The sequence below is a fragment of the Mustela nivalis genome (genome assembly GCF_964662115.1).
Source record: "Mustela nivalis genome assembly, chromosome: 6".
In the NCBI taxonomy this organism is placed as follows: domain Eukaryota; kingdom Metazoa; phylum Chordata; class Mammalia; order Carnivora; family Mustelidae; genus Mustela; species Mustela nivalis.
The window spans coordinates 9933022-9959677 of NC_139025.1; the positions used below are offsets into that span (position 1 = coordinate 9933022).

The window sequence follows — 26656 nt, forward strand, 5'->3', positions numbered from 1 at the left end:
ACTGTTCCTTTCCTGTTCTATTTTTGGTTTCCTTGGAGTTAGAACTGTCCATTGTTATTGGCACATGTGCTTATTAATTCATTCCCAGACTCTGTTGGTGTTCTGGATATCCCCGCAACTTGTTTGTTGCATCAGTTAAACCTTCTCAGTTTCCTCCTCTTGAGCACATCAGGGTCCTTTGATCTACTCCAATCTGGACTCCTTACCTTCCATACCTGGGGCGTGGCTGTCACCTAGGCCTTCTATCACTGTCACCTGGGCCCACCCCCACATCTTTCCTGGGTTTGTTCTCTCGTTTCCTGTCTTCCTCTTCTGGTTTAGTCTCTTAAATACAAGGGTACATCCTTCCTGAGAAAGTGTGCCTGAGGGGTTAACTTTCTGAGAACTTGCCCATGGAAAAATGAATTTATTCTTTTCTGACTCTTGATTGCTACTTTAGCTGGGTATCAAATTCAAGGTTGGAAATCACTTTCCTTTGGAAGTGGAGCCTTGCTCCATTGTTTTGTTTTGTTTTTTTAAGATTTAATTTATTTATTAATTTGTCAGAGAGGGAGCGAGAGAGAGCGAGTGAGCACACAAGCGGGCAGAGTGGCAGGCAGAGGTGGAGAGAGAAGCAGGCTCCCTGCCGAGCAAGGAGCCCAATGCAAAACTTGATCCCAGGACCCTGGGATCATGACCCAAGCTGAAGGCAGCGGCTTAACTGACTGAGGCATCCCACTCCATTGTCTTCCAGCTCCCAGCGTGGCAGTTGAGAAATGTGAAGCCATTCTTGATCTTTTCTGTGACCTGCTTTGTTCTCTCTGGAACCTTTTAGGAACCTGTTTCTGTCCCCAGTGCCCTGAGACTTCAGGTTGGCCTGCCTGGGTGCTGGTCTCTCCATGCTGATCACTCAGTGAGACATTTCCCTCTGGAACTGTGGCTGTCTGTTCTGGGAAATTTTCTTTCTTTCTTTCTTTCTTTCTTTTTTTAATCTTGATTTCTGCTCATGGTTTTCTCTAATCTTCTAGAACTCCTTTTATTTGGATATTGGTCCTTCTGGACTAATCCTTTAATTTTTGATTTCCATTTTAAATTTCCCTCCCTACTGCTTTTTGCTCTACTTTCTAGGAGATTTAATCAATTTTATATTCTGCATTTTAATCTTCCACATTTTTAATTTACAAGAGCCCTTTGTGGGGCGCCTAGGTGGCTCAGTGGGTTAAGCCGCTGCCTTCGGCTCAGGTCATGATCTCAGGGTCCTGGGATCGAGTCCCGCATCGGGCTTTCTGCTCAGTGGGGAGCCTGCTTCCCTCTCTCTCTCTCTCTCTGCCTACTTGTGATCTTTCTCTGTCAAACAAATAAATAAAATCTTAAAAAAAAAAGAGAGAGAAGTTATTCTTTAGAGAAGTCTTTATTTCAGGGTTGCAGTACCTTCTCCTACACACTGGGAATATTAACTGTGGACAGTGAGAGCCCAGAGCTTGCTTTGAAGGGCAGCATCTGAGAGCACAGAACCAAATAGTCTGGTTCGAATCCCGGCTCTGCTACTCACTTGCTTTGGAGCTTGAGAAAGTTTCTCAATGTTGTTATTCCTCCAACACTCCATCTGCAAGATGAAAGTAAGAATAATGTGGTCTGCCTCAGGATGTCAGAGGGCTCAGAGCTGTTGGGCATGCTGTGTGTCTGTTACATCTGCCGTTCTCCTTGTTTATGTGGGTTGGTTGGGTCTGGAACTTTAACGTTAGAGCCTTCTTTGTTTCGCTGGCTCATAGTCCTTGATTGTTTTCTCATATTTAAGAGCTGAGGACTGAAAAGTGTTCTGTGAGCTTGGAGCACGGGCTGGCCGGGGGGGGCACTTCTTGGTGAGGAGTCTCTCTGATGGGCACCCTGCTGGGTTGTGTCACAGGGAACCCCGTGTTCCCTGAATCCTCCTGGCTGATCAGATTGAGAGAGGCTTACGGTCTTCTGTCTGGAGGGTGAGGGCCGGGGATCTGGGAGCTGGAGGAAGAAAGGGAGCTAGGGGCAAGGAGCTCGTCCTCGGCATCCAGTATGTAGAAATCACTTACTGTGCCTCATTTCAGCCCAATTCACACTCAGACCTTCTGTTTTATCCTCTTTAGAGAACAGACTTGTGGTCTTATGCCTGATGGAGGATGGGACCGTCACCTGCAAGTAGATGTGGGGGAGGAGATATGGGGACTCTTACTGTGTTTTCCCACCCCAACCCCATGTCCACAGATACCTGTCACCAGTAATTCCTAAGAACCTTTGAGACTTCTGGGTCGTAAATTGGGCTGTCTTTGCCCTTCCCCACCACCACATTAAGGTGTGGATTTCTTGCAATGCTAATCAGTTACCACAGGTCTGTCTTCTCTCCACCCTTTGGGATCTTGCTACTGTCTTGCCTCCTTCTGTTCTCTCCATCCTTGTGGATTTATATTCTAAATACATAGCGTATATCCCAGAAAGACCCCTTTGCCCTAGGTTTTAGTAGGATTTCAAGATGGACTGAAATCAGAAGCTTGTGCTGAGTAGAAGCCCAACTCCTGTTTGGCAGGAGATCACTCCCTCACCTCTCCCAGTGCCTCCCAGCAGCTGGGGAAGAAGCTGGCGACAGCGGCGTCCACCCCAGCCCTGAAGGTTTGAAGTGTGAGGACACTTGCTTGCCTGTGTTCCCTTCCATTTTGACTGTTTATCAGAAACTGCTGCCCGGTCCTGGTTACCAGGGGAGATCAGGGACATTGCAGATGCGTTTGGTCACCCCTGCTGCCTGTTTTTCCAGGCGCACGCTCTGGTTACCTGGTGTTTCGAGGCATGGGGATCAGGGGTCCAGGCAAGGGTGCAGCTCTAGGAGCAGAGGGACCTTCTCTAACAAACTTGTCCCTGACGTCCTCCGAGGTCTCAAATCCCCAGGCAGCAGCCTCAAGGCTCCTCTCAGCTGGGCTGCAGGCTGTGCCGCCCACGGGGTACACTGGCTCCCTGGAGAGAAAAACCAACCAGGGAAGGAACAACGGGTTGTTTGGTTGCTACATTATTTGATGTTGGAGCCCTGCCTGCTTTTATAAAACATCCCAAGCCCAAAGCCACAGGCTACCTGGGGGAGAATTGGCTGGTGCCGGGCTTTGAAAGTTAAGCTATTCTTCATGGCAAGATTAAAGATTATCCTGCCTGAACCTCCATCAGACACTGGCAGGCCGACTGCACTTGATCTCCTCGATTTTTGTGTGGGTTGGATTACCCAGGAGGAGGAGCACCGTGGAAGAACCTTGGAGATACCCAGGAAAGGCAGAATCAATACATGACCCCGCAGGCTCCCTGAAATAATGATGCTTTTTTATCCTGCAGCCCTGATCGAGTCAACAGAGTTGATGAATAGGAACAAAACCAGAGAAAGGAGAGCCTGCCTGATCTCCAGTGGGAAGAGGTGTTTGAGGCCAGGTGTGAACTTGAATTTTAGCCCCTTTGCTTTGTGGCTGTGGAACGTTAGCCCAGTTATGGGTCCTTAAGGAATTTTGATCTTCTCTATCTGTAATGTGGCTTTAATAATAGTAATGCCCTCCCAAGGTTGTTTGGAGGACTCCATGAAGTCATGAATGCCCAGTGCCCAGTGCTCTTCAGGACCTTTGAAATGTTTCTTTCTTTAAAAGAGGATTTTTTTTGTTTTGCTTTTTGGTATGGGTGATCGAGATTTTGATAGGGGTCCAACTGAACCATAGGAATGGATCGATTGCTTAGTCCATATTTCAAGGACAGATTCAGTGTCTATCCTCGGGATGATATTATGAAGACCACAGGGCAGTAGCTGACACTAAGTGAGTAGTGTAGTCGGAGGCCTGGCGTCCTTTGGGGATGGGACAGATGATGGGGGGTGAGCCATCCAGCAAGATGGAAGTTGCAGCACCTTGTGTTGAGAGAGGGTCTAGGATGGTAGGATGGTAGGAGGAGACGAGCCGGGATGACCCTCGCGGTGAGTGAGGTGGTTGGCGTGAGCCAAGGTGCAGAGGCCGGAATGAGCTGGAGTGTTCAGAAGGTGCGTGGTCCCGCCTGGGTCAGAAAGGGGCCCAGAGTGGGGCAGTGTCTGTGGGTGCTCGTTAATAATCAAGTGACCTTTTGGACGCATTTCCTCCCCGGCCAGCGTTTGACCCTGGAGACATAGCCTAGGCTGGCTTGTGGCCCTCTTTCCTTGGTGAGGGAGTAGTAGGGGGGGCCACTGTTGGTTTTTCAGAGCAAGATGGTCTTCCTGGGATGAGATGTCCCCGATGTAGCAGGTGGTTTAGCATCCTTGAGTGAGCCCACGAAATGCTAATCAGGTGACAATCAAAATCTCCCTCCCCGTTTCTCCCCGGGAGTGGTAAGCACCCATTTGAGACTAATAGGGCACCATGGATGCAGACAAAGGGGGAGCCCGTGCTTCTCCAGAGCCGTCTCCACTTGTGTATGCAGAAGTGTCATCACTACATGTGCCCCTCACTCAAAAGACTCTTTGATCTGAAGCTCCTGCTCCAAGGCTCTTGGAGAATCAGTCGTTGATGTAATAGTCATTCTGTGAATCGTGTCCATTATAACCAAGTGTGCTCCAGCTGTTGGAAGAATCCGGCAGAGTGAGGTGATAACGCGTGCCCTTTCAGATTATTCTGTGGAAATTCACTTACTGCGTCAGGAGAAGCTATAATTTTTACTTCTGTGTTCTAAAATATTGCCCGTTTTCTCTCCGTGTCAGAACAGACAGAGCCCCTCTGGCTCCTGAGTTAACGTCATGTGAGGACAACGTGCAGCAGGTAGTACGGGCGTCAGCTCAACAACCCTGCCAGGCTCCAGGGAGTGACAGGCCCGTCTGTGTCCCATGGCAAGGACTCCATCCCCGTGGTCCCATCGGGACATTAACGATGACCATGATGGGAAGCTATTGTGAGTGTCTCCCAAGGGAGCCCCACATAGCGCCATGAAGGACTTGCGGACGAGGTGACATTTTCATTTGAAGTGAGAAGAAGTGGAATTAGCTAGATGGAAGGGGGAGAGGAACATTCCATGCCGAGGGGTCAACTCAGCCAGGGGCTGCGGTGGGCAGGAGCATGGCTCAAAGACACAGCGCTACCGACTGGGGCCCCCAGAGATTGCTGTGAGGGCCGTGTTAGATCCCAGGCACTGTTGTGCAGACCCCTGGAGCCCTGCCCTGGGTGAAGATGGGGCATGTCTTTGGAGTTGGAGGTAGAGCCTTTGGATTTTTTCCGTGCAATGAAGCTGGTGGGGCTTTGGGCCATTATCAGGGGCATCACAAGGTCTGTGATTGACTTCCTTTCAAATAGGCTCAGCTCTGAAGACCTGCCCCCCACCACTGAGAGTGCACTGCGTGGCTTCGGGTCACAGAGCTGGGGTGGCTTTTGTCTTACTCCTGTGTGTGCCCTGAGGGTCTAGTGTCCTGGGGGCGTGTCCTCTTCTGTCCCCTTGTCACCTCATTTCCTCTTCTTGCTCCTGTCCCTCCTGTCCCAAGCTAGGCAGATCTGCTCTGTTCAAGCACCATTTCTCTGTGTTGGGGAGGATGGCAGTGTAGATGGTGATGGTGACACAGTCATCGCATATGTCACCATTATGTCCCCGTATTGACTACCTATTGTGTGTCAGGAACTCTGCTGGGTATTTTGTATTTAACTCTCCAGAAACTGTATGAGTAGGGAAGGGGCTCATTTTGTTATATAGGATATTAAGGCTCAGTGAGGTCCAGTTCAAAGTTCATGGTCACACAGCTGGTTAGAGTTACAGGCTCAGAATTTGGCTTTAGATTTTCTTGCTCCCAAAGCTGTACGTTTTCCACCTAAGCCACACCAGGTCCCCCACTGAAGTTGAGTTTACAATGTGGTTTACAAGCCTGTGGCGCTGGCTTCTTTGAGTCCCCCATGTAGACCTCTGAGTCTGCAGTGAACACTGAGTGCCTCTGTGGTCACCACCACTGATCTGAGGCTCCTGGGGACTTGGGTCTTATCCACGTTGAGACAGGCTAGGAGTGGGAAGGATGCACCACGTTTGAAGACCCGCTAGGAGAAAAGGATGTAAAACATCTCAATAGTTGTAGTTGGTTGTAGTCGGTTAAATAAAGTACGTTGTTAAGGTGAATTTCACCCGTGTCGCCTGACCTTCTGCAATATGGCGACTAGAAATTTGCAACATAACCCGCATGGCTCACATTATATTTCGACTCAGCAGGACTTTGGCGAGACTGTGGTTTCTGAGGACCTTTCAGTGGTTCCTTCTGCAGACTCAGTGTCTGCCTTTCTCCTCTTCCTCTCCAATGTCCTTGACCCCCAAACCCCCTTCTGAATTACTTGCCCCATGTGTGTCCCTGAGACTGTCCCGGGGGACTCCTCTCCTGCCTGGCCTCTGACCCCATCACAGGACGTGCTGCTCCAGTGTCCCTTGCCACCCTGGACAAGTCATTCTGGCTGTTCTGAGTCTCAAATGGCTCGTCTCTAGAATGGAAGTGACATGCCTTCCTTGTGGGGCTGTTCAGATATGAGGATATCTGTCAGGTCCCCGCACCTGGTAGGGGCCTTCTAGAGCGACCCGTGTCACCTCCATGACAGACAGGGGGTGAGGGAATGCCGCAGAGGCTGGTGAGACGCCCCCGCAGCAGGGCACACCGGGTGGTGCCAGCCCGTCCTGCGGCTTGGAGGCCTAGCTGACGTTGCATACCCGGCACAGGGAAATCAGAGTCCACCCTCTGAACAGATGGGTCAAGTGCCCACCTGTAATCCTGTCTCTGGTGCCCTTGGATCCCTCACTAGTTCGTCTGTCCCCTCACCTGGGCTCAGATCGAGAGACCCTGGGGTCCAGGATTTAAAATGGTGATTCACGGTGCTGGTGGGGCCATCCTGGCTGGTGGCAGTGACAAGGGGACAGGGGTCGAACAGAGGGCAGGGCAGCAGCGAGGGAAGGCGCACCCACTCTTAGACAGTGTTCCTTCTGGACACAGAGCCCTCGTAGGCCACAGTAGCCGTGGATTCCAGGGTGAGCCTCCTGACCTCCCTGGTCCATTTCCTCGTCTGTACTTGGAGGAAGCCAGGGCCCGCCTTATGATAAGGCCCAGGAAGCCCTTGGCACTGCTGGGCGCTTAGTTTGCAGGGGTGTGGCCCGGGGTCCTCATCTGTAGCAGTTGCTGGTTTTGTTTTCACGTGGTTCTACAAGTGCAACAAGCACATTTTGCCCCCCCACCCCAGCCCTGCCCCGCACACTTCTGTGTTGCCCCTCCGGTATGTTTCTCGCGATCCTAGCTCCACACTTGGATCTGTTACCCCTTTGAGGCCTGCTTTGGGCTTTTCCATGTTGCGTCTCGCCCAGTGCCGCCTTCCATACTGCTGGGGAGCCTCTCTGACACCCCGAGCTGGGTGAAGCCGCCCCCACCCCTGCCGCGCCCATCTGCTCTTGGCACCGTGTCTCAGCTCTTGTCACTTCGTTGTCATGCTGCCATGACTTGTGACCGGAGCCCTTTGCCGGGAGGGTCTGGTCTGAGTCGGCCCAGCCGTGCCCACAGAGTGGACGTGCCGTGCCACTGAGCAGCCCGACTAGAATTTCCTTAACCAGCTCCCTCCTGAGACAGGTGCCCCTGCTTTCCAAGTAGAGCACGGCCATGAGCGTCTCGCTCGGGACAGCCGTCTTGACCTTGGGGTGGTACTTTCTCAGGCTAGATGGGTTCCCTGAAAAACGACCAGGGCTAACATTCTCTGAGTCCCGATCAACATTCGTGGTGAGTTTTAAACTTGGGGCTGCTCCTTCTTTTTGGGAGTGGGGTTCCGGGTTCCCTTCAAACTCCCTTCACTGGGCACTTAGGCAGGAAAAAACAGTTGTGAAGCTGATTCTGATGGGAGCAAGTGTGAGCCAGGAATTAAGATGGAATGGAACAGTCTGACCGAACCTTGGGCTCCCCTCAGCCTCTCCCCAGTGGGCACAGGCCAAGGGGAGATGATTTCGGGTGGTCCCTGGAGAGCCGGGCATGAAAGCCACTTCCCCAGGGTGGCCCGTGTGGACAGAGCCTCATAGGCCAGCTCTCCCGGGAAGGGGCTGTCCAGAGGGGAGACAGCCAGGGAGGGCCAGGCGGTGCCGTGGGGTGAGGACGATCACAGTGCAGAGCCTGCGGCCTGGGCTGAACCTGTCCTGCTCCTTGAAGCAGTTCCCCGGGGAGCTCCTGGAGGGAGGTGTCTGCTTCATGCCCCAGAGAGCAGTGGTTCCCAAACTGGAGGTCCCTTGTCCTCAGCGCAGGGTGATTTTGCCCCCAGGAGACCTCTGACAAGGTCTGGAGATGTTTCTGGTTGTCACAGCTTCAAGGATGCTCCTGGCCTCTGGTGGGGGGAGCCCAGGGATGCTGTCAACGTCCTACAGTGCACAGGACGGCCGCCAGCAGAGAGTGACCCAGCCCAGAATATGCACCCCGCCGAGGCTGAGGAACCCTGCCAACGGCCCGTTGGGATTGCCTGGAGGGCTGGCCGAACCCCACCCCACTAGGTCTGGTCGGGGCGAGAATTTGCATGTCTAGCCAGTCCCCAGGTGCTACTGGTCCCTCGAGACGGATCGACAACCCCTGGGCACATTCACCCACTCTGCTCCTGGCTAAGGCTATTTTCAGTGCTTGTGAGAGCTCGCCAGGGGCCTTGTGAACAGGTTACCCACATGTCACGACTATTCTGAGAGAGGGCTACTTTTGTCTACCCCCCCCCATTTTCCAGAGGTAGAAACTGAGGCTCGTCAAATGTGATTCACGCTAAGTACCTGCACGCATCATTCCCCAGTGGAGCGGTGCGCGCTCCCTCTGAAGGGCCCAGGCCAGCCCAGCGGCGGCCTCCCGGCCCAGCAGGTGCTGGGAGACTAGGTCGGCGTGCTCCTCCCCCTTTCCCCCTTCCAGTCCAAGTTCTGTTCCTTAGCTTCACGGGTCGGGGAGGGGGGCAATTAGGACCCCCCGGGCTTTGGTCCCCTGTCCTAGAGAAGAGTGGCGAGGGGAGGCTGCCTAGGACCAGCTTTGGGGACCTGTCTCCTGCCCAGAAGTGGATGGGCAGGGCCTCAGAACTCAGGGTGGGGGCGCTAAGCCCCTTTGTGCCCCTTCCTGCCCCCAGGACTTGGTGTGGGAGCTGAGGCCTGATGGGCTCGCGGAGGACAGGGGGAGACCCAGGTCTATGGGATGCCCACGCTGGTGTTGGACCCCAACACTGGCGAAGCCGGGCCTTGAATCTTGGCTCCTACTGTGACTTTGCACAAGACACTTTTTCACAAGAAATGGGGGAGATTCTCCTACCCCACGCAGAACTATGCTGTGGATTAGCTGACGCCCACCATGTGTGTAATGCAGACCTCACGCACAGCAGCCCTTCCAGAACCAGCAGCCGTCCGTTCCAGGCTGCCGAGGAGCCACCAGACCCTGACTGGCCTCCCGGTCTCCATCTCCTCTGCTGAGAAGCAGGTTTAAACCATTGGCCTGTCTTCCTCACAGTGGCAGAAAGGGTTCAATGAAGCCTGGGTGAGGAATACCCCTCCCTCCACTCCCCATCTGTCTGCCTTTGCTGCTCACCACCTCCAGGCAGCCTCCCTTGATTCTCCGCCTCCTGTTTCCAGCACCCCAACACTTAGCCCTCTGCCCCCTAATGAGCACCGACCGCTCTCCTCTGGAAGGTGTGAGGCCTCTCTGGGGCAGGGGCTCTATTGTGGTCTCCTGTGTCCCCTGTGCCTGGTGCGGAGTGTGGGTGCTCAGAAAACACCGGAACAAATGCACAGAATGGCCGTGTGCTTGGGAGCACTCTTGCTCCTGCTGTCAGAGCACCTCACCTCTGATGTGGATCTCAGTGGGGCCTGAGTACCAAGAAACAGGATATTCTCTGGGGGTTCTGATTTTCCCTGGGTGCTCACTCCTGATTTGGGCAAACCTTTTCGGGTTGGGAGAGGGCCTGGGGGTGGCCCAAGGGGAGGACCCCGGGAAGACCAAATCTCCTAGCTCCACGCACTGGCTCATTAGACCCTAAGTTCTGCCAAGGCAGGATTTGATCTGGTTCATTCATGGACATGTCCCAAGTGTCTGGAACAGCGTCTGGCACATAGAGGGAACTCAATAAACATTCGCATGAGTGAATTCTAGAAGGTGCTAGAAGGTTTTTTTATGAGGCATTAAAATACCTAGAACCTGGTGGTAACATAGGAGTTTTTAAAATAAGCTTCTTTCCAAAGATACATTGGAGTCAGGAAAGCCCAGATGGACTCGCCAACTGGCCACTCCGGCTGTGTGACCCAAGCGGGTTGTTGTGTGTCTCTGGGCTCTTGTTCCTCTTCTGCAAAGTGAGGATGATGATGCCCAAGTCACAGGGGATTAGGTTGGATGTGCTCATGTTACGTGCGTCCTGTTCCCTTTCATGTTAGCCTGTGCCAGGCCTACTGCCCCTCCCCCTAGATATGAACGCACCTTTTGTTCTTTTAAAGATTTATTTATTATTTGAGAGAGAGAGAAAGAGCCCACAAGTTCACAAGTGGGGGGAGGGGTGGGAGGGGAGGGGGAGGGAGCATCTCAAGCAGACTCCCCGCTGAGCCCAGAGCCCGATGCAGGGCTGGATCTCAGGACCCCAAGATCATGACCTGACCTGAAATCAGGAGTCAGACTCTCTTCCGACAGAGCCCCCCAGGAGCCCCTAAAATACACCTTTTTGAGTGAAACAGTGCCTGCTCACCTGTTAGGGATCCTCCTGGTTGATCCCTGGCTCAGCCCTCAGTCCTCAGATCTCCTTCGCCTGAGCGGAAAGCTTCTTTCTCATACAGATTGTGTGTTTTCGGGGAGGGGGCTGACAAGTGGGGGAGCCACATTGCTTTCGCCGAGGTTACCATCTTTTTGCACCACTGACCCTCCCCTGTTGGGGGCCCCTGGGCCAGCAGCCATGTGGCCCTTTGAACAATCTCTGTTTCCGTGACCCAGCCTGACTCTAGGGGTGGCAGACCAGACGGCGGGAGAAGGTCCTAATGGCGAGAGGACCTTTACCAGTGGGGGGCTGCCTGGTACAGGCTTAACGGATCTTTCTGTCCATAATGATAAGAGAGAGAAGCAGGCTTCATGCTTTGTGGTTAGCTGGGGTCCAACACCTGTTTGGGGGCAGCTAGCGGGAGAGGACAGAGAGCTGCAGGTGGGTCCCCGTTGGGGGCTGGGCATGGTGGTGGTGGTGGTCCGGGTCCTGGGGCCGGGATGATCACTGGTGTCTACGAGCTGGGACTTTAGGGTAGTTCTCAGCAAGGGCTGGCAAGGTGGGGGCACCTGGAGCGCCCTCGCTGTCCACGGGAATGAAGGATGGTATCACCACCTGGGAAAACTTAAGTGGTTTTTCAAAAGCGACACATACAGTCGCATTCGCCTCAGTCATTGCCCTCCTGGGTATTTCCCAAGAGAAATGAAAACAGGTTCACTCACACATCTCTCTCTTTATATATGTATATATACACACACACACACACACACATTCATATATATATGTATGTATATATATACACACAGAAATTCATATATATATATATGAATTTTTGTGTGTACACTATTCCCAGTAGCCAAAAAGTGGAAACAAGCCACATGTCCCCGGGCTGGTGAGTGGCTAACCAGACCATGGTGCCTCCGGCAGAGGAGTCCTGCTCAGCCATAAGAAAGGACATACGACCCAGGTGGATTGCACAAACCTAAGTGGGGGAAGCCAGATTCTAAAGGCTCTAATGGCGTTCCATTTATAGAACATTCTGGAAAAGCCAAAATTGTAGAACAAAAACGTGGATCTGTGGTTGTCAGGGACCGAGGAATGGGGAAGAGAATTGACTACAGTCGAGCACTAAGGTATTTTTGGGGGGATACACTATTCTGTACCTTGAATGTGGTGGTTACTCAACTTTATTCATCAAAACTCATAGAACTGTATACAAGAAAGGGTGAATTTTACTATCTATAAGTCATGCCTCAATAAATGTGACTTTAAAAGTGGGGGGAGGGGGAAAAAGAGGACAGACCACTAACAAGCAGAGTGTCTTTATCACGGTTGTTCTCATGACGCTGGCGTGTCCGTTGAAACAGGCCGTCACACACAAGTGGCCTTCCTTGGTCCTGTGACCGTTGATGTAAGTCAGCACTTTCTAACTGATCTTTGAAATCTCTTCCTTGTAAAAGCCACGGGAACCCCCACTGAGCCCTGGGCATGGATTTACCTTGTAAATGAGACTTTACAGACTTCTTTCAAGTCTAGTAAAGTGAGACCTGCAGGGAGAAGCACAGGGCGGAGGCTGGCAGCCACCCTTTCACTCTGGCCCTGAGCAGGCACCAAGCCCAGGGCCCTCCCTGGGAGCACACCAATGGGCCTGCCTTTATTCCAAGAGAGACAGACTTAGGGGTGATTCTGGATCCGTCTTGACTAGGTTTGGCCGTGCATTACAGAGAGCCCCACAACAGTGTCGTAAACAGGTGCACATTCTGCACAGGCAATCCAGAGCTGGTGTGGCAACTGTGAACCACAAAACCGGAGGGACCCAGGCTTCCTCTAGCTCCCTGCACTGCCATCTCCTGGTCCGGCTCTTGCGTCCCAATCCAGCGTGGCTGCTAGAGCTCCAGCCATCACGTTTAGTGTTTCAGGCAGCAGGGTGGAGGGAGGGACAATAAATAGGATCAGGCAAGGGCTGGGTGCTACATCTCTGTTAACGGAAGTTTCAAGAAGCTGTCTCTTGGTATTTCTGCTGACATCTCATTGGCCGGCACGTGGTCACATAGTTTCAGTGAACTTTGAGGCAGGCTGGGAAGTTGAGTCTAGTGGTGCCCACCTAAGAATGGGGTTCTAGTTCTACAGAGGGAAGAGAGAATGGCTTTTTGGGGTGGGAAATGCAAGCCCTGCTTTCCACCACAGCTCCCGACCCTGCCATGGTTTTGCTCTGGGTTCCTGGACTGGGTTTAAAGCCCATTAGGGCTTACTTTTCCTGTCTGTAAAGTGAGCACAAGTCCTTCTGTTCTTGCTTGTTATGGGTATTAAACAAGATGATTATAATACACCCCTGGTGGCACTCAGTTTCCCCATGGTAACCGTGTTTATTACTCCTACTGTGTTTTCTCTAAGTGGCCTCTGGTCATTAAGGGGCACTTCAGGGACTACCATACAGAGAGCACACACTTTAAAGGCACCCAAGATCTAGCCATCCAAACCTATTTGCACAGCAGTTAACTCTAATAGGCTCGCAGGACCAAGCTCCTCGCTTTCTGGTATCACCATGAGCTTTCCTCTGTAGTGGCCCAAGCTCAGGGCCTCTCTGGGAGCTGGAGAGATGCTGTTGTCATTCCTGCCCAAGGCACTGAGAAGATCAGAGGCCCACCCAAGGTCACCTGGTCAGAGGCGGGCTGAAATTGAGCTCAGGCAGCATGGGGACAGGGCCTGGACTCCCTTGCTGACCGGCAGGTGCCCACAGCTCCATGCAGGGACAGACAGCATGCACAGCGGGGCAGGACAGTGGGGTGGGATGGGCAGATACGTTACAGGTGGCCATGGGATCCCCAAGATTGGTGCCCCCCTTGAAAGCACAGCAGCTCAGTAGAGAGACCAGCTGGTGGTGCAGGGGGGCATGCCAGGCAGAGGGAAATGCTGGTGAAGGTGGAGAGGGCTATGTCCATTGGGAGTGATCTAGATGAGGTCATGGCGATTCATTCCATTTGGCATTGAACTGTCGGTCTTCAAAATAAGTACTGTATGGGGCGCCTGGGTGGCTCAGTGGGTTAAGCCACTGCCTTCGGCTCAGGTCATGATCTCAGGGTCCTGGGATCGAGTCCCACATCGGGCTCTCTGCTCAGCAGGGAGCCTGCTTCCCTCTCTCTCTCTCTGCCTGCCTCTCCATCTACTTGTGATTTCTCTCTGTCAAATAAATAAATAAAATCTTAAAAAAAAAAATAAGTACTGTAGGAGCTGGGCAGGAGGGCGGGGGCTGTCGTTGACCCTGAGTTTACAGGGCGATGTGAATCCCAGCTGTGTAACCTCTCTGAACTTATGCTTTGTTTTTCTCCATATCATGGGCCTGATGCCAGGTCTGCTTGAGGAGACTGGACATTTCCATCAGGAAGTGTCTGGCACCTGTTGGCCATGGCCTCTCCTCCCCTTGACACATCCTGACCTTGGCCTTCATGGGCTCTGTGGCCTCCACTTCCCCTGGCTGAGGGTCTGCAGAGCAGACCAGCCCCCCTTCAGTGTCAGGATCCATCGTGCCCTCTTCCTTGGGAGTGGAAGAAGTCCCCAACAAGGCTGCCGTACCTGGTGGGGGATCAGCACCCCAGTGGTCCGGGTGAAAGGAGGGTCCCTTAGTCCCCCAGGGCCACATCTCATTGCCACAGGTGCCTTTTCTCTGAGAGCCCTGCACACAGCAGAGGGGAGGGGAGCGGGTTGCCTCCTTGAAAAACCCCTAGCTGGACCCCAGGCTGTGGCCATCGGCTCTCTCCCCATGGTAGACCTGATAGTCTGATTATTTTCCTCTCTTGGCTTTGCGGAGTCCCTAATTTTTCTACAAACAATATGTTGAGTTTTGCTAAGCAGAAAACTGGTTTTTAAAGAATGAGCTTCCAGCCCTCCGCCTGGTGCATGGGTGGCACTGGGACTTGCTTTCCAGCCCCGCCTTCCCCGCAGACACATCCACCCGGCTCTCGCTTTGTCTCCATCTCAGCCTACTCCATGGAAATGAAACGTCTTAAAACTCATGAATAATTCACAATACAAAGGGAGTATCGCCTTGACAGCAGTCTGCTTTCGGGGTTCATCATCTGACAGAGGCTGTCTGGGGAAACCAAAAGGTGGGCTTGATGGAGGGTGGAACCGCTTTGTGCAGGTCTTAGGGTCTCCAATGCATCCTCCTTGGTCTGTGTCTCCGCCCCCACCAGGCCCCCACCCCCCAGGGCGGGGAGTGGAGGGTTGGACTTTGCTGCCTGTTCTGATTGGTCAATCACCCAGATCAGGGGTGGGGCCAGTTTGGGGCTCCTTGGACTGGCGTGCAGGGTTCGATTAGCAATGTCTGCCAGGGCGCTGGGTTGGGAGTATTTCCCCTGGGTGGAGCATTTACTGCCCCAGGACTAGATTATCTCAGAAATCTCTGTGACAGTCTGTGTTTGTGTGACCTGTCCTGGGGCTAGCCAGTGGTGGGAGGAGGGCAGTGTGGAATGAGAATGGGGCCCTGGCTGGCAGTGAGGAAGTCAGTCTGTCCTGTCCTTCTCAGGAGCTCGCTGCCGGCAGCCCTGAGACAGGAGCTCCCTGGAGCCCGGGGTGGGACCAGGGCCCTGCTTCCTGCTTTCTGAAGGCCTCACCTTTTGTGCCTGCACATGCCTGCGTTCCAGACTTGTGACTTGTGATACCTTCCTGCCCCCATCTCCCTCCGCTGTGGGGCCCTGGGCGCCCGCCTGCTGTGCCGGGGTCCAGCTGTTTCTGTTGGCTCACCTTACTCCTCCTCTGCCGGGCCTCCACTGGGCAGCCTCTCCTCTCTGTCTGATGACCCCTGGCTTGAACCCTCCTTCCTCAGCCCAGAGCGTGACTGTCCTATGACACTGGCTTGGGTGGCTCCAGGAGGAGGTTGAACACAGGGATTGTGGCTCTGACCTCAGCATGGATTGCAGCCTCTTGCTCAGCCTTCCCAGCTCCCAGCTCCTTACAGGAGCCTGTACTAGCCAGCTTGTGAGCCTTGCAGCCTGAACACATTTCCCGCCCCCACCATGTCCTCCACCATCCCGGTCACGACCAGATGGGTCGAGCTTGTCACAGGGCTGGATCACTGAGGAGCCCAGCTGGGCACGCACAGAAGTGAGTACAGAGTAGAAGGGCTGTTTCCGAGGGGAGGGGGGCAGGAGGAGGACCCCTGTAGGGACCATGCAGCATTTGGGGGGACTCAGAGCAGCGGGGAGCTGTTGCGGGCACGGAGAGGGGGTGGGGCTGGAGGAACCCCCCAAAGCCATAGCCTGGTGAGGGGTCCCCCTGCAGGAACTGGGGACGGAGGCGGAGGAAGGCAGCCCTGGCCAAAACCCCAGCTGGGGGGCTGAGGGTGGCAGCAGTGCGATGAGTCCTCGGTGCCTTCTTCCCGGTCCTCCTGCCAGCGTCACCTGTGGGCCGAGCCCAGCAGGCAGCCAGAGGACAAGGGTGCCCAGTGATGCAGCCTGTGGAGAGACCGGCCTCCCGGATGGGGCGTGAATTGGAGAGCGGGAACGTGCAAGCGGAGACCGAGCCCTCCAGGGACTCACATTCTCCTCCTCAACAGGGCACTTGAAAATGACTGTCTTTCTGCATGTTTTTATAGACCATGAAGTAATTTACAAGCTCACGCTGCTCGGAAGGGATAGGCGAGGGACGGGGAGCTGGGGCGGGGAAGGACTGTCTCCAGGCTCTTTCTGCTCTACCTGATCCTTGCGTTCAAAAGCTGGTGGGCTTGTGTATCCTTCCCATAGGTCCCTGAGCTCTGGCTGTGGGCAGGGCCTGTCCCCAATGTGCCAGCCAAGCACCCTGGCCCTTCTCCTTCCAGAGGCATTCTGGGCTTTCACCTCCAGCAGCCTAGCTTTGTTCACCTTTAGTGCAACCATCATAGTAAATCCGTGGTTGGGTTTCTGGATTCATACATGCTTCCCCATGGCAAGCAGGAACCATGCATCTTGCTTCGCACTGTAGCCTAGTCTGGAGCCTGGAACGTAGTAAGTGCTTAGCAAATAGCCCAAAAATATGGGTAGCTCTTCCCTGTTCATTTTCGGCTCTTCAGCAAGCAGGCTGACCTCTGTCCTGGCCATTTGGGGAGGGGGTTGCCTGGAGAGCTGCTTCCCCCTGCCCGCTCCCTCAGCATCCCATCCCTCTGTTCCAGAGGAGGGTGTAGAAGCACCGGCTTCCTCCTCTGCAGCCCACGCCCACCTACCCCCAGCCAGGCTGGGACTGGCTCCTTCCCTGCTGGAGTTCTGAGAGCTTTAGCTGCAGCATTAGGGAAGAGACTAAGGGAAGGAAGCGGGCTTCTTCCTTTTTCTCTTTCCGCTGCCTCCTTTCTAGCCATTTCAAGGCCCAGTTTCTAGAGACCATGGCTTGGTCTCATGGAGGGAGGGAGAAGTCGGGAGCAGCGCCCCAGCTTGGCCCTGCCCTTGTGCCCTGGCGCTGGAGTTTGTATGGTTTCCTCCTGCCTGCAAGGTCAGGTGCTCAGAACCCACTGGAAACTGCTCCTGGCCTTGGGTCCAAAGAGGGCAGTGAAGACTGGCTCTTGGCAGACTTCCCAGGACGGCTTCAGAAACATGTATGTTTATTTGATTTGATTTAAATACAAATTAGAGAAAACGTGGGCATATAGGGTGGGGGTAGAGAAAGAAAGTATCTTCCAGCACATTCCCTGTGCCATCATTATTGTCGCGTTATGTATTTGTTTATTTTAATCCTCTCTCAAATACACTTATGTTTGTTCCCACAGCCATGAAAGGCTACGTAAAAACTGCATTCTGCTCTGTGTCACTGACCTACCCCCTTTCTCCTGCTGCTTGCTTTCTCCTCTTGGATCAGGTTCAGTGACTGGTTGGGGGCATTGGGGTTGGGTTAGCTATGTCCTTGGAGATGCACAGACTCTAGGCCTCCTGCCCCCATGCTCCCGCTGGTATCCTGTGCTCCCTCAGGCCTGTCTTTTCCCAGCCTCATCTTGCCTGTGGTAATCCTTGATGATCTCTCTCTAACTCCTAGAGAAAGTCCTGGGTCCTGGGAGAGCTGGTGTTTTTAGTGGGGGGCACAAGCTCGACCCCCACCCCTTCCCCTGCCACCAGCCTGGGAATCCAGAGAGCAGGTGCAGAGGGTCCCCTGTACCCCTGAGAGGGCAGAAGGGGAGAGCTCTTGACCTGAAGCTATTTAAAGTCAAGGGCATAGTCTCCCAGGAAGGAAAATCAATGTGTAAGACAGTACAGCTCATACTGCCCAGGGCAGGGGGTGGGGGGGGGAGCCCTGGGAGGGCAGATTTCCTTGCATTACTGGTCTTTGTTTGTGTTGTTATTTAAGCCATTCTAGGGAAGGTTATGAAATCTCTGGAGCCTTTTAAAAATAGCATGGTTTCTGGTTTTAAAAGTAGTCTTTGTGCACTGGATAAAATACGGAAAATACTCAAGATATAAAGAACTTTGAAAATAAAAATCATCCCACACGGCACCACCCTGAGATGACTTCCCTTACCTTCAGGCTCTTTGTCCTATAAATGTGTTGATGGCTTTAACATTAATGTCATCGCATGCGGTATTCTGGACCTGCAAATGGGTCCCAAAGTCACTGCTCAGTGATCTTTGGGCCTGGTGCTGATGACATGTTCTCTCCATGCCTCCACACCTTCATCTGTGAAATGGGCGTGAGGTTGGACCTTCCTCTCAGGCTTGCGGCAAGGCTAAACGAAGCCCAGCCCTGGGCACGGGCCCCCACGGAGCTCGTAATAAATGCTCATCGTCACCATTAGCGATTTCAGTCAATCACATGTGCAATTTTGACTCTAATCTTTTACATGTTGTGTTGGGCTCCCAGAATTTTCCCATCTGAAATGTCTGGCGAACCTCGCCCCGTGGCTACAGGAGAATTCTTCTTACGGTGTCTTCAGCCACCGTCTACAATTCTGTTCTCAGCTTTTCTACTCCTTTCTGTACATCCTGGGATGATGCACTTCTTTGCATGTCGATTGTCAGCCCCGATTTCTGATGACCTTTCTTAGGGCAGACACCGAGAAGCAGACCTACGGGGTCACAGGCTATGGAAATTGATTTCTGGGGCTCCGGAACAGAGACCAGATGGCTTTGTAAAAGGGTGATAGCCCCTCACATTCCCCCGACCGGATTCGCCAGGGCCACCTCACCCCTCCCTCGTCCGCATTCTGGTTGGGTTGATGTTTATTTGCAAAAGCGATCCGTGCCAGCCATGCCTGTGACCAGGAGCCTCTGGGGATGAGAGGCGGCTACTCTGGACTGTGACATTTGCAGGGAGGATGTGGGTGGCCAGGTTTTGTGTTTCTGGCGTGGGCAGCCTGCAGTCCCAGTTGTCAGGCAGCTCGGAGAAGGGCAGGAGCTGTAGCATGCAGATTGGTGTGGGCGGGAGGAGGAATCTGTTTACAGAGCCATCGCTAGGCTGCTGGGCTCCCGCTGAACAGGGGGCCTGCAGCAGGTGGTTTCCTGGATGGCGAGCCAAGCCCCAGGCAGACAAGAAAGCGCCACTCCTCCTGCTCAACTTGGGAATGTTTCTTTCGTAACCAGGGACACCTTCGTCGCTTGGGTTCTGCTCCAGCCAGCTAGAACCTTTGCCACGGCCGTTTCTCTTTTAATTGTCCTTGTTCTTGGGGGGAAGAAGAAAAGTCCGAATTCAACCCCAGAGCTGGGTCAGGTCAGAGCCTAGCAGGTGGCTAATATGATGAGGAGAAGGACGGCCTCGGTTGCTGGTGGGTCAGAGAGCCAACTTCTGGCCACGCACCTGTTCACGTGACTCCTGCTGCTTCCAGGGGGCTCCCCACCTTATTTCTCTGCACCCCTGTTCTGGCCCACCCAGAGCAAGTGCCTGGAGGAGAAAGGGGTCCTCCCCCTCTGACTCTTTATCTAAACACGTTTAGCTCCTGCATTATTTTATTTTATCATAATTTTTTATTTGGAAAAGCAATTTTTTTTTAAATTTTGGGGCAAAACCCTTTTTTAACAAAGTGCATAAAATTAACCACTTTACAGCATACAGATCAGGGGCCCCTGGGTGGCTCAGTTGGTTGAGCGTACGACTCTTGGTTTGGGCTCAGGTCATGATCTCAGAGTCCTGGGATGGAGCCCCCGTGTTGGGCTCTGCGCTCAGCGTGGAGTCTGCTTGGGATTCTCTCTCTCCCTCCCACTCTGCCCCTCTCCCCCGCTCACGTGCACATGTTCTCTCTCAAATAAATAAAATAATCCATAAAGTGTCCAAATTAGAGGCATGTAGTGTGTTCAGAGTATTGTCTATTGATCACCTCTCTCTAGTTCCAAAATATTCTCATCACCCTCCAAGGAGATCCCTGTGCCCGGTTGCAGTTTGTCCCTGTGCCTCCCCGAACCCCAGTCCCAGTAAGCACTGATCTGCTTCCCATCTCTATGGATTTACCTCTTCTGGATATTTCGTTTAAATGGAATCATACAGTAGGTGCCCTTCTGTCAGGTTTTTTCCGTGTTACATGGTGTCTGGGTTCATCCGTGTTGTCGCGTCGGTCAGCACTGCGTTCCTTTTTTATGAGCAGATAATGCTCTGTGACATGGATATTACCTTTCCCCTCTCGTCCCGACTCACTCTCTGGGACTTAGTGAATTGCAGACATCACACTGGTCCATCCATAAATATTTTAGTGTGTTTCTTTAAGAGGTAAGGACGCTCTAAAAGCCATGGCCACACTTAAACCAATGAATGAAAGTTTCTGAACATCACCAAACAGCCAGAGGAAGAAGTTTCTCAGCCTGGCCCTGGGCCCCCACCCCTGCCTCGTCTACTCTCCTCCTCCTCCTCCTCCCACAGATCGGAGAGCTCACGGAGACTTTATTACGTGGTCCCACGTGGATCGATGGTTAGTGGCTGTCTGGAGTGCTCAGCACAAAAGGATCTTGAGGTCAAGTCCAGGATGAGTGGAAGGCGAGCCCTGCGGGTCATTAGCAGTGCCCGCCTGGGAGCGGATGGAGCCTGTGCCTTAGCTGCAGATCCCAGAGATTGTCTCTGCATTTATTCAGGAACCGAAGTCACCTGTGCCGTGTCCCTGATCTCCCACTTGCCCACCCGTCCTCCACGTCCCCACCCCCCCAGATCTCATCCTGCTGAACCCCCAGCATAAACATGCGCTCTTCTGAAAGACCTTCTCCGCCTGCGCAGTCATTGCTAATCTTTTCCAGCTCAGCTCCGCTCCGTGACTTTGGGTGACCTTGGGTGGGTTGTTGTTCCTCCCCTGGTCTTGTGTGGTCCTGTGTTCACCAGGGCCGGGGGCTCGGTCACAGGCGATCCCTCTGCCGGCCCTGCTGCCTCTCATGGCTCCTCTCCTGCTCCCGCCAAGAACAGTCCAGACCCGCTGAAGAGAGGACGGCAAGCCAAGAGAAAGCAGAGAGATTGTTAGAAATTGGGCTGTTGTTCCTCTTGGGGTCCCTGTTCTGGCCTCTGATCAGGACAATAACCCTGCTAGCACCCAGGTGGGAAATGCCTTGGAATTCAGGCCTCAACCCTGCCTTTGGGGGGCAGGGGGGCGTGGCATTTACCTGGCACCTGCATACTGGACTCAGCAGCCCCTGTAAGCCCACCCCACTTTACTCCCTGCTGCCTCCTGGTAACTCTGAGCAAATCATTAGCTCTTTCCTCAGATCTGACCCCTCCTACCTCACCCCTAGCTCCTGTCCTTGGTCAGGGCCCCCAGCACTCGTGTCTGGATTAATAGTGCTTCCTAAATGGCTCCTGGTCAGTCTCCTCTCTGTATGCTGCCAGAGTCCTATTTGTAACAATGAAGTCTGATCTGGCCACTCCTCAAGGTTCTCTAGAAATCCAAATGTTAGTGCAAGGAAAACTGCTGCCAGAGTTTTTTTTTTTTTTTTAATTTTTTTTTAAGATTTTATTTATTTATTTGACAGACAGATATCACAGTAGGCAGAGCGGCAGGCAGAGAGAGGAGGAAGCAGGCTCCCTGCTGAGCAGAGAGCCCGATGTGGGGCTCGATCCCAGGACCCTGAGATCATGACCTGAGCCGAAGGCAGAGGCTTAACCCTCTGAGCCACCCAGGAGCCCCTGCTGCCGGAGTTTGTAGCTGAGGCTTATTTGCCTCTAAACCACAAGCTCCTGGAGGCAGGGATGGTGCATTTTCATGCTGTTATTTTGCGTGTCTCTTAACAAGGTGCTGGGTTCAGAGGTGGTGCTCTGGGTTTGTTGAATGAATGCGTGAGTGATCACTGACTGATCATTCTGGATTTGGGGGAGACCGCCTGACTGCCCCCCACAACCTGGTTCTCTGGGTTTTGCCCTCACTTCCCTATTTCAGTTTTTCCTCTGTTTCTCTTCTCTCAATTAGCCTACCCTTCTCTAGGCCTGGCCCTGCAGCGTCCACCTGCTTTGTATTTGAAACATCAAAGAGGAGTGTGTTTACAAAGGTTTCCATCAGAAGGAGTTTGTTTGGATCATGGGAAGATAAGCTTTGGTTATCTAGAACCTTCTCTGTCCCAGCAACTGCCCAAATGAAGTGCTGTTCCTTGAAATGACTCAGAGGGCTCGCAGGTGGGCCATGAGCTTGCACCGGAGTCCTCGGCTCCCGATGTTTGCGTTGCCAGAATGGAAACTGACCAGATTCTGATAGCTTGGCTTGGTGATTCTTCCTTGGCCTGACCGAGGTCCCCGTCTGTAAGTTGTTCGCGGCGGCATGGGATGGGGAGAGGTTTCTGGGCACTTGACAAAAAGTCCATTTTATTCTGAGGCCGTGTGGAGGCGGGCTGCTCGAACGGCCAGCCGGTGGTGACGGACTTGCTCAGCTGGGAGGGGAACAGCGGGTCCCAGCAGCAGGGGCCTCATCGCTGTGACAAGCCACCCCCTCCTGTGTCCCTGTATTCATGGCACCAGAAGGACCGGGTCAGGACCCTGCGGTCGATGCCCTCACGGACTTCCATCTGCCAGGAGGGGACGATAAAATCCCAACCCCCCCAGACCTCTTCTTAAAAGCACTGTATACCTTAATTCCTATTAATTTTAAAAACATGGTTATGGAATATCTTGAGCATCCAGCAACATAGAGGGAACAGGACAGTGACGCCCCTGCGTCCTTCACCCTCCAGCAGTAATGGAGCTGTGACCCACTCTAGTGTCACCGGTGACCCGCCCGCACGCCCCCGGGGTTAATTTGCAGCAGATCTCAGACATTATATCATTTTATCCACATATATGATAGTGTAGAACTCTAAAGGAGAAACGCTTTTAAAAATCTCACTACGATGCTGTTATCACACCTGAAAACCAAACAAAAACCCTCAGTTAGTGATCAGACACCATCAGCCTGCGCAGTTTCCCGCCGTCTCAGCATCGGGGTTCGGTTTTGCGTTTTGCCCTTGTCCTTCACGTGGGAATCCAAACGAGGGCTGGGCGTTGTACTTGGCGGCTCTGTCTTCTAGGTGTTTTGAAGTGAGAGGTGCTTTGTGGGGGGGGTTGGAAATACTCAGAGGGTTTCCAGCCCCTGCGTCTCCGCCTCTGCCCCTCCGGAGCTCCTGCTTCCATCTGTCCCTCTGTCCTTTCGCCTTCCTCGACAAAGCCCTCCTTGTTCCTGTGTTTATTTTATTGTGTCCTAAATGTCCCCCCAGGGTTTGTGGTCTGAGCTAGACACCAGGATGAAGAGCGGATTCTCACCAGAAAGACATAGGTGAGGTGCCTTGTGTTGGTCAGAGTCTATTCACTGTGTGTGTAATCACATAAATCTGCTGCTCCTTGTTTCCGTCCGGTCTTTACTCGAATGCTACCTTCTCAGTAAGGCACTCCTGAGACACTGTTTTGAAATCAGGGTTTCGCAATCTCAGTGTTGAGCACTTGTTCACTGAAGGGTTCTGAGTCCTAGGGGGGCTGCCCTGTGCATTGGGGCATGCTGAAACAGCCTTCCTGGCTTGTGCCCTCTGGACGCCAAGGGCTCCCTCCCCTCCACCCTGACCATTAAAACCTCCAGAATTGCTAATGTCTCCTGGGGGCAAAATCCTCTCTGATTGGGAACTCATTTAAATATAAATTGGGGAAAATAGAAAATCACCCTTTGCCCACCCATTTCCATGCACTGCCCTGCCTCCACCTATAATCTCCATCCCGCTTCCCTATCTAAAATAATTTTTTTTTTCTCTTGAGCCCCTATCCCCTCCTAACCAAGTAGTCTTTTTACGTATTTATGCAGGGATGGTTGGCTTATCCATACCAGACTGTAAGTGCCGTGCACCTGAGACTTTTGTCTGCGTCGTCTGTAAGATACTCATCTTTATGGTCTCCTAGAACCCTGCCAGGCCTGTAGGAGGGATCATAAATGTTGCATCAACAAGGGACCGCTCAGTAATACTGCAGGACACACTCAGAAGGAAGCAGTCAGAGTCTCCCCTGCAAGGAGCTAGCCGAGGCTTGGAGCCTTCCTTCCAAGGCAGCGTGCTGAGGGTGACCAGCTCCCTGGGGCTCAGGACATGCTTCGCTCCCAGGAGGTGGCCTGGACCACGTGGCGGAGGTGCCCAGGAAGTAAGCGGAAGGGCTCCAGACAGCTGCTGCCGGGCAGGGGTAAGTGTGCTGCTGGGCACACCATGACACGGAGACAGCTAATCAGGAGGCCACGAGTGCAAGGTGTGGGCAGGGGTGGCAATTAAAATACCAGCTGACTTCATGGTCCTGGGTGCCACGTAGCCCCAGGAAGTTAATCGGGTGCCGTTAGCGCCGTGCGGGGTCTGATAGGGGAAAAGAGAGAAAACAGACATTGCCAAGCAGAGCTAGGGAGAGAGAGAGCAGAAGAGGGAGAGCTCTGGGTGTGCAGAGATCTGACAGCAAACAGGAAGAGAGCTGGAGCAGAAAAATCACCACAGGGGGCGGGGGCTGCCCAGCAAAACTGGGGCGGGAAAATGATGGGAAATTGCAATAAAGGGTAGCACGAAATGGACTGGTAAGCCGGAGACGAAATGAAGAAACCCAGAGCTGAAAGGGCAAGGCTCTTCCTCGCCTTTGTGTGCCACGACCACACAGCAAAGAAGTAAAACCAGCTCCCGAGCCATGTGGGTCGGCCGCGGGTTCTCCGACGCCCAGAGCGGGCGGAGGAGGGTTCCTGGCTGGGCGGCTGAGTGCTGAGCGAGCCGGCGTCCTGAGACTCTGATTGTGGACGTGCGTCCCGGGGCCAGTCTTTGAGAGTTTCAGGAGGATCCCTTGTGGTCATCGTATCGTAGGACCGGTTCTGGCGACCAGTGAGGACTCGGGACATTGTAGATGTCTTATTGCTGTTGACTTAGGGTGTGCAGTCAGAGCGGAGATCAGGTAGGGGGAGGGTGGAGGCGGTATGTGCAGAACCGGAGGTCAAATACACATGCACAGTTACCCGCCCTCCCTTCTCCACCTCCCGTGGGGCGGGCTGAGACAGCCAAGGTCATGACATTCCGGAGATGCAGCCATGGGCGTCGGGAGTGCAGGACAAGGGTGGTTGTTACTGATCTGTCCCAAAGACCCCTGAGCCTTTAGGGGCGATTCCTGAATATGGCTCCCTGCATTGGGAGTATTACTTGTCTAGGGGTGAGCCAGCTTCGAACTGGGGATGTGTGGCCTGTCGGGTACAAAGCTGACCACAGGCAGTTCCTGGTTCTAGGTGAACTATGGTCTCATGAATGCTGCCTCCTCCTCCTCCTCTCTGCTAAGCACATGGCCCGACACCAGATGAGGATCCTCTCCCACACGGGGGATGAGTAATGGAGGAGCTCGCCCAGATGTCCACAGGGCCTGTACGTCCTTTGGGGCTTTCCACGGGCTGGTCCCTCTTTCTGGAATGTTCTTCCCACCGCCCTCTGCAGGGCTGACTCCTCCTCAGCCTTCAGGATCCAGTCCTTTAGAGTCTGCTAAATTGGCGGGGGAGGGAGGGTGGGAATGTGTATCGAGACATTTGTTTATAAAAGTCTCAAGTATTTCCAGAAGAAATCGCACATACCACGACTCTCTTATTTACTTTGGGGAAAGGAAATTGACTGGCTGGAGAGAGAGGAAGCTCACGTGTATTATCTTATTATCTATTATTTCATTATTTACTTTGGTTACACGTTTTGAATTTTGAACCCTGTGAATGTTTATTCAAATTTACATTAAAACAAATAACGGAAATTCAATATTTTGCGCCCCCCCCACCCACCAGGGTTTTACCTCTGGAGCCCTATAGACCATGTACAGTTATTTTATTGATTAGCTTGAGTTTGGTTTTTCTTTTCTCCCTTAAGAATATGAACACGCAGGCAGGGCCGTGTTGGCCTCGTTGTTTGGAATCGGGCATAGGGCTGGGCACACAGCCTGACTTAACCCTTTCATAAGTGGAGAAAGAATAAACTAACTCAGGGCATACGGCTGGTGACTGGAGTAGTAAAGTCGAATTTGTATTCACCAAACTCCATACTTGGCTGCCGTAGATGTCAAGGAACACACAGAGTCTGGTGAGTTTAGCGCTGAAATGCTTGAGTTTCCTGGCCCCCCAGCATGGGGCCTGGTGCCTAATAGGTGGGTAGAGAGATTACTGAGTGACACACGGGTGGCTGACGGCAGTGGACTGAGTACCTCGCTCTTCCTAACGATGATCCCTGTTTGTTTTTTATTATTTATTTATTTATTTATTTTTTATGATCCCTGTTTGACATTGTGGCATTTTCCTTTCCATCCCTTTTCCCATTCAAATATTTTTCTTTAAGAGAAGACAGGGTTAATGCCTATCAGCAGGAGAACAGATAAATCGTGCATTTGTTATACAATAAAATAATACACAGCTGTAGTAGTTTTTAAAAAGACCATTGTATTGATACACACAGTAACATAGATGAAAATAGGAAATATTAATGGAATTTTTAAAAAGGCACAAAGACCAGGTGCTATGTGATCGTGTCTGTGAAGTTCAAGAATAGACAAATTTAATGAAAGTCAGAACAGTACCTACCTTTGGCCAGGGCCAGGTGGATATGGACCATGAAGCGACACAGAAG

At 52.8% G+C, this 26656-nt stretch overlaps 2 protein-coding genes across 11 annotated transcripts in view; both read left to right on the plus strand.

The window, feature by feature from the left end:
- Positions 1 to 26656, plus strand: part of SYNE3 (spectrin repeat containing nuclear envelope family member 3) — a 978380-nt gene that overhangs the window by 165466 nt on the left and 786258 nt on the right. The window lies entirely within an intron of this gene.
- Positions 1 to 26656, plus strand: part of CLMN (calmin) — a 111842-nt gene that overhangs the window by 12287 nt on the left and 72899 nt on the right. The window contains exons 1-3 of one of the 10 annotated variants that reach the window (XM_082733261.1): positions 15761 to 15782; positions 23279 to 23337; positions 23854 to 24221. The exons of 4 other annotated variants lie outside the window; for them this stretch is intronic. In XM_082733261.1, coding sequence (XP_082589387.1) covers positions 24131 to 24221 — 91 coding nt within the window. In that variant the 5' untranslated portion in view covers positions 15761 to 15782; positions 23279 to 23337; positions 23854 to 24130. Of the gene's footprint in view, positions 1 to 15760; positions 15783 to 23278; positions 23338 to 23853; positions 24222 to 26656 lie in introns of those variants that run through there. 5 more of the 10 variants (XM_082733256.1, XM_082733253.1, XM_082733259.1 and 2 more) reach the window with 5 other exon arrangements.